The sequence below is a fragment of the Eucalyptus grandis genome, chromosome 1 (assembly GCF_016545825.1).
Source record: "Eucalyptus grandis isolate ANBG69807.140 chromosome 1, ASM1654582v1, whole genome shotgun sequence".
Classification (NCBI taxonomy): Eukaryota; Viridiplantae; Streptophyta; class Magnoliopsida; order Myrtales; family Myrtaceae; genus Eucalyptus; species Eucalyptus grandis.
Window position 1 is genome coordinate 33,034,268 of NC_052612.1, and position 13,226 is coordinate 33,047,493.

The 13,226-nt window shown below is 39.1% G+C and overlaps 1 protein-coding gene across 2 annotated transcripts; it reads left to right on the forward strand.

Annotated features, from left to right (window-relative positions):
• Positions 1–659: 659 nt before the first annotated feature.
• Positions 660–6,095, forward strand: LOC104437538 (oligopeptide transporter 6). Of its 2 annotated transcripts, XM_018874154.2 has the most exons (7): positions 660–777; positions 859–1,781; positions 2,037–2,134; positions 2,210–2,779; positions 3,286–3,544; positions 3,702–3,884; positions 5,239–5,853. In XM_018874154.2, the coding sequence occupies exons 2-7, from the start codon at positions 1,308–1,310 to the stop codon at positions 5,851–5,853; spliced, it is 2,199 nt and encodes a 732-aa protein (XP_018729699.1). In that variant the 5' UTR covers positions 660–777; positions 859–1,307. The 2 variants fall into 2 exon arrangements, with proteins under 2 accessions (XP_018729699.1, XP_018729706.1); XM_018874161.2 differs by having other exon boundaries at positions 662–1,781; positions 5,239–6,095.
• Positions 6,096–13,226: the final 7,131 nt, after the last annotated feature.

A 13,226-nucleotide genomic window follows, 5' to 3' on the forward strand; every position in this document is an offset into this window, starting at 1 on the left:
AATTGTTTCTGGATTCCTGTGGCTGGGGTTTGGGGGTGGGTGGGCTCTGGAGGTGAGCCGAATCGTGGGAATCTTCTTGTGGCACTGAACTCGAGGTTCCATCATGGGCCCCGGCATTATTGATGGGGACGGAAATTAGTACTTTTTTGCCCCACTTGAGTGATGGATCACCCTATAGATTCCTAACCCGTCTTAGGTACGACCATGTTCGGCTTGTGTTTTCACAATAAAAAAGATTATTGTTTTGTCACGTAAAGGAAAAAACAATATAATATATATTAAAATATTGTATTCCCACGATGGGAGTGGAGACCAGTCTCTTCTGGTGGGAACCGAGGACGCTCTCAGAGTTGATTTCGGCTGGGTGATTGTATATTGATTCTTTTTTTGATTTTGTCTTATCCCTCTTTTTTTTTTTGTTTAATGGCTTGCGTTGGGAGTGGAGGGTCCAATTTCAAGATGTGGAGGTTATCTTTTTCCTTATCCACATCAGATCAGGAAAAAGGCAAAAAGTCTTGAAACTTTGATCTGCGCCGATACGAATTGAATGCTAATCTTTCTGTTCCCGACTATCTCTCAATTTGATTGGTTGCGGGCCGCAGCTCCTCTCTTGTTTTTTTTTTTTTGTCTCATTCCGAATAATGATGCATTATCTCCAGGTCGGCCAGTCTCTTTCTTCTATTTATGAATCAGTTGAAATCTCGTCCCCCAGTGCCCCGAGCTGATACTGGTGCTCGACGGACTGGTTTTGCCAATAATACTCGGGAAGAGAGACTGGTATCTTTTTGAAGCGACGTAATGAATGCAGACGTCGAGGCGGTGGGTATTATTGACTCTGTGACATTGTTGAAAATGCAGTTGCGAGTGACAAGCGGGCAATGGAGATGCTAGCGAGAGAGAGAGAGAGGGGCAAGGCTTTCTCTTTGTATCTGCCCCTGCTAAAAGGTGTCCTACCTCCACCAGCACTCCTACCTGCAAAGCATTTTCACATCACGATATTTTCGTTCACGATTCGGTTGCCAAAAGTCCTAGTCCAACCAAACTTCTGAATCTACGGAATCCGCAACAAATTTGAACTTTTTCCCCACTCTGTCCTCTTTCATCGGGTGGGATTACGTCTTTGCTTCCCGGCCCTCCATCCCCCTTGTCTTCTCCCACTCTATTTCTGTCTGCCCTCGCCTCCTGAGATGCATTCCACTCACTGATGCTCTTCTCTCTGCGCGTCTCTGTTTTTCTCTACTGAGATAGGCTGTCCGTCTCGGAGCGCACCGGGGAGACGTCCCTTCCGAAAGATCTCATCTTTGCCCATGGCTGAGACGTTTCAGGTTCAGGGTAAGGAAGAGGAGGTCGACGAGGAATGCCCCGTCGAGCAGGTGAAGCTGACCGTGCCCATAACCGACGACCCCACTCTGCCCGTGCTCACGTTCAGAATGTGGGTCCTGGGCGTCGGATCCTGCGTCGTACTCTCGTTCGTGAACCAGTTCTTCTGGTACAGGCAGAACCCGTTGTCCATCACGTCCATCTCCGCGCAGATCGCCGTGGTGCCCATCGGCCATCTGATGGCCAGGACGATAACGAAGCGCGTCTTCCTCCAGGGGACGAAGTGGGAATTCAGTCTGAACCCCGGGCCTTTCAATATAAAGGAACACGTCTTGATCACTATATTTGCTAATTCTGGCGCAGGCTCTGTTTATGCCACGCATATCTTGAGCTCCGTCAAGCTTTATTATAAGAGAAAGCTCACCTTTCTTCCCGCCCTTTTGGTGATGATGACTACTCAGGTCTGGTTACTAGTGATCCTGCGGAAAATCTCTGATGACAAAGCTTTCTTTTCTGGGATTTTTTTTCTTTACTCTGTTTATGGTAGCTGTTAAGCGGCGATAGGAACAGAGTGATTTATCGTATAGTGCAATCTGAACTCGGTGTTGGGTTCTGGCGAGATGAATTTTGTCAGAAATCTTAAATTTTTTTCATGACAAGAAGCCGTCTTGATATGCTTCATGCCATAACACATAATATTCTGGAATTTATCGTAGGTTCTGGGCTTTGGCTGGGCTGGTCTATTCCGGGAATATCTTGTTGAGCCAGGGGAAATGTGGTGGCCGTACAATCTGGTCCAAGTCTCCCTATTCAGGTACTTATGTTCTGTGGGCATCTTATGGAATGGTGGTCTTTCTGATTGTGCGTAATGGATTGTTGTGAATCGCAGGGCTCTGCATGAGAAGGAAAAAAGGCAAAAAGGCCGCTTCACCAGAAACCAGTTCTTCCTCATTGCATTGATCACCAGCTTTGCTTACTATGTCCTTCCTGGTTATTTGTTTATGATGTTAACCGCATTTTCTTGGGTATGTTGGATCGCTCCTAATTCTGTTCTTGTTCAACAACTTGGCTCTGGCCAAAAGGGCCTCGGAATTGGTTCTGTCGGGTTTGATTGGGCTACCATTTCATCATACCTTGGGAGTCCGTTAGCTAGTCCGTGGTTTGCGACTGCGAATGTGGCAGTTGGTTTCTTCCTCGTAATGTATGTCATGACGCCGCTTTCATACTGGTTCGATGTGTACAATGCCAAGACCTTCCCGATATTTTCCCAGTCTCTCTTCCTGTCAAATGGTACAAAGTATGAAATTGCCTCGATCGTGAATTCCGAGTTCCATCTTGATAGAGCTGCTTATGCCAGGAATGGTCCAATACATCTCAGCACCTTCTTTGCGATGACTTATGGCCTTGGTTTTGCCACCCTTTCGGCTACTATCGTCCATATTTTTCTCTTCAGTGGAAGGTAAATACTATTGAGTATCATTTTTTTTTTGCACAGTGCAAGTTGTCACACAAAAATTGATGGGATTGAAACATTTGATGAAAATTTGTCATATTTGGGATTTATTTTGATTGTTTCCGTCTTACACTTTCTTCGTGCCTTGACATTAATTATATAATATTATCAGGCATGAAGGTTCCACTTTATCCAAATCATTTGTTGCTTTTTACAAAGTAAATTTTATAATGACTCTGTTCAATATGTATTTTTTAAATCAGGAAAACCTCATTTATAAACTTGGATAATTTCACTTTTTATCTCGAACATTGGTTAAGACTTAATACCCTGCTGAAGTGAGATGGGATTAGTGCAATCCAATGGGATTAGTCACATGCTATAAGAGACTTACACCTGATGTCTTTAAGAGGAAAAGAAAAGAAAATCATCTTTGCGGCAATAAGTGCTTGCAGAGTGTTTTTTCCCTTGATCCAAGATTAATTTTGCTTGCTCTGCCCTGCTTCATGCAGTGACCTGTGGAAGCAAAGTAAAAAAGCCTTTGGAGGGAGTAAAAGAATGGATGTACACACAAGGCTCATGAAGAGATACAATTCAGTACCCATGTGGTGGTTTCTTCTTCTCCTGGTCGTTAACATTGCCTGTATAATTTTTGCTTGTGAGTACTACAAGGAGACTCTTCAATTGCCATGGTGGGGCATATTGCTGGCATGTGGCATTGCACTCTTTTTCACCCTGCCGATTGGTATAATCACTGCAACCACAAATCAGGTATGGTATAGAACTTAAAAAGTCTTTCGACCTCTTTTTATATTTTTATATCATGAAGTTGCACATGACCATCAATGTGAAGTATCTTTTGCTCCAATTGTGATAATCTCATCCTTGAACTTATGCTTCCCAACTTTTGGGCTTTCCTTGGTAACAGACACCCGGTTTGAACATCATCACTGAATACGTCATCGGTTATATGTACCCGGAGCGCCCTGTTGCAAACATGTGCTTCAAGGTCTACGGATATATAAGCATGACTCAAGCTCTGACCTTTTTGCAAGACTTCAAGCTTGGCCATTACATGAAGATTCCACCTAGGTCAATGTTCATGGCACAGGTGGGTTTCTTTCATCTCTTGATCAATTCTTTTAGGCTTGATTAAATTTTAAACCCTAAAATGAGGATAGTTCATTTTAGACTGGAATTTCTGCATGTTAGCTTCAAATATAACCATTAAATGAGGATTTTTTTTTAAGAGGGGGGAGGTGTTGGTGGGTGGGGTGTCGAATTGGTTGAAACTTAACTAGATAGACATTTTTTAGACTCTTTTTATGCAAGTGCCGATTCTTTCTCAAACTGTAGATTTTGAAGCTTCTGTAAACAGTTTTGTGAAATGCAACAATGGAAGCGTTCAATGCAAGTACAAACAATAATGAGGGATAAGGATAGAGAATATAAAGGCGAGATTTATGGTGGTTCAATTTTCCTTTTGCCTACTCCACTCTTCTAGCTCTAGCAGCTGAATTAGTCCATATTTACTAGTATCAACGAATATTAAAACTGCTTCTGCAAAAGCTTGTTTCTCCTGCAGTTTATCTTCTGCAAGACTTGTTCCTCTAGTAATGCTCTACAGCAGAATCAGTAATCTCTTTCTGCTAATGCCTCACAACGGTACTAGAGTTCTCACAACCTCTGCATTATCCCATAGTGAAATTACAAATCCCTTCGTCAAACACTTAGAACAAAAACAACAATTCCCTGCGTTTGCAGAACAGGAAGGTTCTTTGAACACTTTTAAGGATACTCTTGAAAATATTTTTCTCTAAACTCTCAAAGTAAAAATAACCCATGTGCAACTATTTGATCGACAGTTTCATATCTTTGCTTCTCGAATTTATAGATCTCCAATTCTGAACGTTGACAATGGAATCAATAGCCATTGCATCAATCTCGAGTTTTCTTAAATAATTTAATCGTCAGTCCACGAAATTGGCTATCACAAACATCTTGCAGTCAGTCCATATGACTCGCATGTGTGCAATCTCCTATGTGGCAATGTATATCGTAACCATTGATTAGTCATCCATCCGATAAATCAAGGTATATCTTTGCCAAACTTGGGTCTGCACAGCAAAATAATGTGTACTAGCATTTCCATGAGCTTGATTTATATATGGAAACTTTTACATGACTGATGCAATCTCCTGCATCAGTGATGTAAGACATTTATCTTCTGCACTTCTGATCTTCAAACTTTATCAATATTATGCTTTGTCCACGTGTGTTTCCTTCCATTTTAATAATGATCAGGCGAATGTAATTGGTTTTTGATTGTCCAATACTTCAAAATATAGCGTCAGACTTGACTCAAGTGCAAGATCTGGGATTTTTCTGGCTAATCCACTATTTCAGTAGAAAATTGAGCAGGTTAACCAGTCAAGTCCTCAGAATGTTGATTTTTTTTTTTTCAGGTCGTAGGAACAGTAATATCCGTAATTGTGTACCTGCTAACTGCATGGTGGCTCATGGAGACTGTCCCAAACCTTTGTGACACATCCTTGCTGCCGCCTAACAGTCCATGGACTTGCCCACCTGATGGCGTGTTCTTCGACGCATCTGTCATTTGGGGCCTCGTTGGGCCCCGTAGAATTTTTGGGGACCTTGGCGAGTATGGAAATGTGAATTGGTTCTTCCTGGGTGGGGCTGTTGCGCCTTTGCTAGTCTGGCTCGCACACAAGGCGTTCCCCAATCAAAACTGGATTCGCTTAATCCACATGCCCGTGCTCTTAGGTTCAACATCGATGATGCCACCGGCTTCGGCCATCAATTTCACCTCTTGGATTGTGATTGGCTTCCTCTCTGGATTTGTCGTTTTCCGGTATAGACCGGAATGGTGGAAGCGCTACAATTACGTGCTTTCTGGGGGTCTTGATGCGGGAACTGCATTCATGACGTTGCTGCTGTTTCTCACTCTGCAGTCGAAGGACATCTCCATAGACTGGTGGGGAAACAATCCAGAAGGATGTCCCTTGGCCTCCTGTCCAACCGCTAAGGGAGTTGCCATAAAGGAATGCCCCGTCTTCTGATCGAGGCCCTTACTCTCGTGCTTTCTTACATGGTGTTTCCTCAAACCTGTATATAGTTTCGCTAGTCTCTTATGATTATGCGTTTTCTAGATTCATACGCAGAACAATTTAGGTCAGGTTTTCATTGTTAGAAAAAGGTTCACTTGTCTCCATAGTCATTTGAATGTCTTCCCCGTTTTCCTTTCTAAGCCAGTTCCGCATTTGAATTTCCTTAAATGCAAGTGCAGATGATCCGCTTAATACTTCTGAGCGAGCTGTGCGCATGAAACTTCGTTCTTTTGACTTTGCATGACGCAACCACACGTAGAGAAGACTACGCATGGTAAAAGGTTACAAATTAGTGAAGACTACAGAAGACATTAACATGGACATGTCCGTGGGGTTTATTCGGCCAATTACTCTGATATGCGATGTTCCTTTCAGTTTTTGCTTCAGAAATGACAGATTAATTCTTCCCCGTATTGCTGTTAATGCAATCATTCGCATTTTGATTCGCGAGTGTCATTTAGTCGAAACGAAAAAGCACTCGAAAGTGTCGAATTGTGCTAGGGCTTTGCTAGATGAAACTTCCTCTGTTGAGCATCCAGAATTCTATCAGCTGTAAGTTGGCGGGAAGTGATCGCTAGTTTTATTAATTGAAACTACCCAAGTTAACTTCTTTTCTCTTCTTGATTCTGATCGAGCAACTTCCATCATCGAATAACCGAATGTAGCGAGAGTGCATGCAAGGGCGTGATTTCGTTTGCACATGATGTCTCCTCCTTATCTAATTTTTCAATTACTGTCTTCTGCTTTTACTGAGTCAGAAAGCCTAGTGATTTTCAAACGAGTCGCAAATTTTTAATCTAACCCCTAAGATGTTGATCTGCTTAGCAGATGTCATGGATCATCATTTTACAATACATCTAATTTACATGAACTACTAGGGTTTAAGCTATCAACGAGTCAATCACTCATCCATCAATCTAAGTGGGTTCTTTTTTCTTTTTCTTTTTGAAAGAACCACAAATTTTTCTGTTTTTTTTTTTTTTTTTTTCGTCTGCCCTCAATATAAGATTTTAAGAATACAACACGGTGAGGTATAGTTGATGATAATTTCAAAAATTGAGAAACCCTATATTACAGGGATCATAACTTCTAGTCTTTGACTGATTAATTTCAAGATTATTAATATTCTCATTCATGATAAGTATATGTGAAATTAATGAAATCGAAATTGAAAAATATAACATCACCAAGGCTAGCAGCAGTTATAATGCCTTCTTGACATTGGATTCACAGTGTTGACTACACTCTAGACCAACAATTGATTTTAGGATGTGTTTGTTCGAGTGAATTTTTCTTTTTGGGAATTAATTTTCTGAACTTTCACATGTTCGGTTTGCTGGAAAATGCTCAGTCAAAGGAAAACCACTTATAGTCGAAGAAAATATGCATGCACCCATAAAATTATGAAATGAACTTCCTAACCACTAACCAAAAAAGGGGAAAAAAAATACTTTTCCGAAAAAGGATTTCCCGAAAAGAGTTTTCCTTTATTAGGAATTTTTCTTGGAACAAATACATTATACAAACTATATGATTAAGGAAAATATTTTTTATGAAAATATTTTTTAAGAAAAATTGTTAGTTTTCATATGTTATGATTTAAGGAAAGTTATTTTTTTCTTTTCTGAAGAAGAAATTGTTTTCCTCTAATCTAAGCTTGTTGTATTCAAATCATGGACTATTTTTCTATTTTATTTTTAAATTGATTAGTTTTCCGTCATCTAAACACTAGATAATTGGAAAACAATTTAAAAAGACCCTAGCTTCATCTCCCATTCTCACTTGGTAATTATGATGACATAACATAACTTTCCAACAACCTTTGGAATACGCTCAAATGTGTGCAATAGTTTCTATGCTTGATGTAATTGTGACGCTTGATGCCGTTATACTTTGCTAAGTAGTAGTTCTGCCTAGGTTTTATTGCTACGCGATATGTTTTATAGTGATACGTGAGACGAATGTCTTATACGAACAAGCAAGTTATTTTATACTGGAGCAAGGATGTATCACCTTAAGAATTCTAAATTTTAACGTCATCTAGGCTAAAAGCAAACTTAAATGTGGAAGCTGGGAAATGAAAAATCTTACACTACGTGAAATTTTGCTTCAGCCAGTTGAAATCTTGTTAAAGATTTCGGGAAAATGACACTAATTCCTAAACTTTGATCCAGTGTACAATATCATCTCTGGAGGATTAATTCGTTCAATTTGGTCCTCAACTATCCTAAATGTTCATTGCAAACTTTTTGTTTGATAAACAAGGGAGAAGTTAGCCTAAGTTCCGAAACTAGTGTGAAATGTGTAATCTAGTCTTGAACTTTCACTTATTTAATCGATCAACTTTCGATAACAAAGTCAAATTAGTACTTCAATACAATTCATAAATTTTCATTATTACAATATTACCTAGATTTTAGAATACTTTTCATATCAATCCATTTGCTAAATCAAGAAAAAAAATGCTATCTTTGTATTATCATTTTAGTCTAGATATTACTCTAGCTCCTTTAATTATATTTTCCCTTATCTATAATACTAAAAGTAGAACCTCATTGAGAGTTTTTTTGGTATGGTCAAACCGTAGTTGACATCATAGCCCAATGTGCTCCACCTGTTACAAATATGACAAACAAGGTGAAGCCTAGATCCAAGAATGCCTCTTTAGATAAAAGGAGGAACATAGGGCCTTGAACCACCATGGAGCCAACTAGAGGAGGTGGAAGAGCAATCAACATGTCGTTGATCATGCAAGGTCCGTCCACCATGTCGTTGACCAAATTTTTTTGCCCCTAAATGGGAACCTTGGAATAGGGGAGTGGGTGAAGTGGCATGACCAATCAAAACATGATGTACAATGGATGAAGATCAAGTATTTAATTTTGAGGAAATCGTTCTTCTTGGATGAGGAGTCATGACTGCATATCATCAAATAAAAGAATTGTAGGGCCGTTGGTCACCATGGTGATCCCAAATGGGAGCCTATTGAGGACTTGAGTCACCAAGCCGTTGCTGGAAATGGAACAATTGATTGCAGTAAGAGAGTCTGTAACTAACTTCAAATGCCAAAGATAGTAAAAAATGGACTGGTCAGATTTCTTAATGACTTTCTAAAGACTAAGCTTTAGTCAAATATCCTTGGCCGTACAACAATTAGTAAAAACTTACCCTAGAGCGAGCCAAACTATTGAGATGCCTGAAATCATCAACTTATGAATAAGAAGGCATTGAACAGTCCTAACCTAGCTGAAATAGGAGGGATCGACCTCCACTGTGCCATTATGATGTGTGACAAGCTTCACGCCGACATGGAAAAGCCTGTCTATATAACCCAGCCAATCGTTACAAGCTTGATGGAGGCGAGATTTGTGATGTTGTGAACAACAAGTGATTGCAAGGTCGAGTATAGGGCCGTAATATGAAAAATAGGAATTAGAGCAGCAGGGAAGAGGGAAGAAGAGGTGGAATTGGGCGTAATTTGGGGGAGAGGTGATGGATAATTGAGATTTATGGAAACATAAGAGAATGGGTAAAGAGTGATAGGGAAGAAGAAACAACTGGAGATGCATCCGACATTATTGAGAAAGAAAGAGTACAGGAAGTTTTGAGTTGTGGAGTAGAGATATTGAAGAATTTAGTGTTTTTCTGCTCTGACAAACATGTGAATCTTTAGAAGAGAGAATAAAGATAGAGTACTTTATAATAGTGGTTTATTATAGTCAAAATACAAATAGAAACATAATCACATAAAGACCCCAGAATACAAATCAATTACACATTAATAGTCTCCATAAGACATAGGTTCCATTCTAGGGGTTGCTTTTCTAGAAAAGAACACGAACTCCACGATTCTTCATAAATGATCCATTCTATCTTATCATTTACTAGATTACCCGAGATCCTGCACTTTCTTGGCTGCTTGTAATTAATTAGTTGGGCGGTGGCTGAGTGGACTGCTCAATGCCAAGTGCAAAAAGGGAGACTCTCCTGTCATCGATCACGCGTGCAAATAGCTTCAACTCCAAATCCCAGAAGGAACCACACGAGGACAAGATCCATGTTAGATCCACTGTTCCTCAGGATACTAGCTTTTGAATTAATCGACACGCACTATTTCTTGAGAGTCCCCCGTGATGTTCATCTTGTTTTCCTTTAGGTCATCTTTGTTCCGCCCAAAGATTCCCAGAAGAGTGCACGCTTGTAGCCCAATTCAAGCGCTTCTTGATGCTGCAAGTAGCTCGCGGTTGAACTTAAGCAACCATATGTACTGTTAGTTTTGCTGATGATATAAGAATGCATGTAATAATATGTGTAGATCTTTGTTTGAGTATTAGCAAAGAGTATGCAGATAAGCTTGACCTCCTTCATTTTTTCACACTTCTTCATCCTGCAACATGTGGTAATAGCTTACATCATGAACGTGAGTATACGGGAACACGATATATTGGCTAAACTCGTTCTGTGGATGATATCCGTACAGCTTTTATAGCATTGTATAAATACGTATGTACGTGAGTATGCAGATGGAGGGATTCATGATGGACTGTTGGGAAAGCAAAAGATCATTGACTGATGCAATATATGCACAGTAGAGTAGCTGGCAGATCTCAAAATTAACTCTGACACCCATCTTTGTAAAGAGAGAACATTGCAAGATATCATCGAACTTTGAAAGGAAAAAAAGAGGGCTTTCATATCCAAAACACGAAACTTGATACATACATTTATCCACAGATCTGAGAGAAGCTTCCAAAACAAATGGAGTTTCTCCTTGCGGAAGATGTCTGATGTATTTAGGAGAAGATCACGCATATATGACCTAGACATTCCTCACATAAGCACAAAAAGATCTGAAAAAACACAGACCCATCAAGATCTGGGGATTTAGGAGGGGAAACAAGGATATGGACCACACAAATACCGACTATTGCTGCGGTGTGATTCAAAAGAACATAACAAGATGAGAAATCTCTTCGTCTCAGAAAGAGAAAAGGAAAGAAAAACTAGGAAAAGAAGCATACAAGAGTGATATTGATTCGGCTCGTCTTGAAGATATTACATAGCTCATAGTAAGCATGAAACGCAGAAAGATGAGCCGGACCAATATCACGCCATGTCTACTTCTCCCAACAACCCTCACTTGCTCTTCTTCTTCTTCTTCTTTTTCTACTTCATTAGAGAGAGAAGATAAGCTTTTTTTTTTTTTGGTCGGTAGAAGAGAAGCTATTTAGGGCCTGGGTTTTTCCGTTGCAGCTTCTTCCCCTTTTATAGTGTGGAAATGGAATAACATCGAGGGTTTTCACACTCCCTCAGAAAGGAATATGAATAAAGTAGAGGTTTGTAATGCAGAAATAGATCTAGCAAATTGATATTTAAATATATTGATGATTTCTCGTTAAGTATTGATTGTTACCTATTAATTTAATGTGTTGATTCAATCAATAAATTTAGTATATCTAGCATTACTTTTACGATTATGATACGTATTAAAAAAAATCCAGTGACGTGGTGTATTTTTATTCGGCATTGAAATAGGACCTACTTATTCAAATAGTTATTTATAAACGTTTCGAAAACGTAGTTGATCAAGCCATCTTATACCCTATTTTAAATTCCTAAGGTTTATCTTGATTTGACCAGGCTAATGGAACATGTAAATCAATTACGGTCCACTCATAATCGAATCCAACGAGCAATTCCAGTTTGCCACCTCCTTATTTTAAACCCTAGGGCAGGATTCTTGGAGGTTTCATCGGCCCTGGCAGAATGGTCATTAAATTATAATATAGTCACTGGATGTACAGTACATAGATACCTAGTTTATCAGGGCGGTTATTATAAATTACCTTTGTCATGGCCTAGGCATGAGAGGAAAGTAGCTTGTGAGATTGAAATATTTTCACAATCAATCGTCCATCATATTGTTCGATTTTTTTTATTTATTACTTTTTTTTTGTGTAGTTTGAAAGAGTCAATAATTTAGTAGTTACTTGGTATAGATTAGTAGGATTGAAAACGTACTTTTTAAAATATAACAAAAGTGTTTTATGAGCTCAATTAGATAATCTTGTCCGTGATTTTATTGAATTATGAATTTGCTTTTGTTTTTCAAATGGGATCCACAAGTATGCAATTTCAAATGACAAGGAAATTAATTGGATTTTCCAATTCATCATTACATTCATACAAGCTAACCCTTTTTTTCTATTAAATCTACCTTTTGCTTCTACATCCTGTCATAGCCTGAAATAAAAATGCCTTGGAAAGCGAATTTCGTCCTACTAATTACTGATATGTTGCCTCCACGAAAACGTGCTTCATTTGTGAGGAAAAAGGCAGATTAGTGGGGGAGAACAAAAGCTTATGGTCATATTTACCCTTTACCAAAAAAAAAAAAAAAACAAAAGCTTATGGTCCCCCTAATTGAAGCCCCTAGTTGTGATTAGCAAAGTCTCGAAAGGAGTAGGGGACAAGACATAAAGCCGAAGACAGGATAAGTTAAACATAGTTTTGTGCGGAGTACTTGAATTATTAAGATAAGCCAGCGGTCATTATTAATTGCTTTCTGCGATTATTATCAATTTCTTTCTCCACTTGCTCCATTAGAGATTTTAATCAATTTAAAGATTATCATTAACGAGTGCCCTCAAGATGTTAATTCATTTCGATTGATTAGAGTAAATCTATTTCAAGATGTCGAAAGAAAAGTATATCAAGATAATATTTCAAAATATGAATGAGTCCAAAACTCGTCTTTTTTAAATTTTCAAAGTACTTACAAATGTTGCTTAACAAGTACTTGGAAGACACATGTCGATAAATTCATTTTAAAAACGCTATGTGATGTCGCCGGCCCTAATAGTGTCCAGTAGTTATCCAAAACCCTAGATAAAATCTAGGGCCCCAAATCTAGAAGGGTAAAAGAATCTAGCCTCTTTCCGGCAGAGGGAACTTCCAATGGATCCTCTTTCTTTTCTTTCGTTCTTTCGTTCTTTCGAATGGCTCATTTAGTGGGAACACGAGTCAATATGCCACATTCGGTCGTCGAAGAGATTCCAAAGTAGGCCAAAACAGAAGACCTGTCAAACTTTACAATATGTGTCAAATCATCATCCAACGGTCCCTCGATTAGATATGCAGTCCCATGCATGTCTTTAACCACGTGTCAGGTGTCCCTCGACCAGAATACTTAAAGATTGGTACGAGAGATCGAGCTCGAACGTAATGCACCGGATTAAACCGCTCAGAAAAACTGATTGCAAAGTTTGACATTAAAACTTTATAATGGAGTTTGGACTTGAGATAGTGATATTAGACCATATCGT

Coding starts and splice junctions, on each gene's coding strand:
- LOC104437538 (XM_018874154.2), top strand. CDS start 1,308: ATGGCTGAGACGTTTCAGGTTCAGGGTAAGGAAGAGGAGGTCGACGAG. Junction 1,782..2,036: donor TGGTGATGATGACTACTCAG/GTCTGGTTACTA, acceptor AATTTATCGTAG/GTTCTGGGCTTTGGCTGGGC. Junction 2,780..3,285: donor ATTTTTCTCTTCAGTGGAAG/GTAAATACTATT, acceptor TGCTTCATGCAG/TGACCTGTGGAAGCAAAGTA.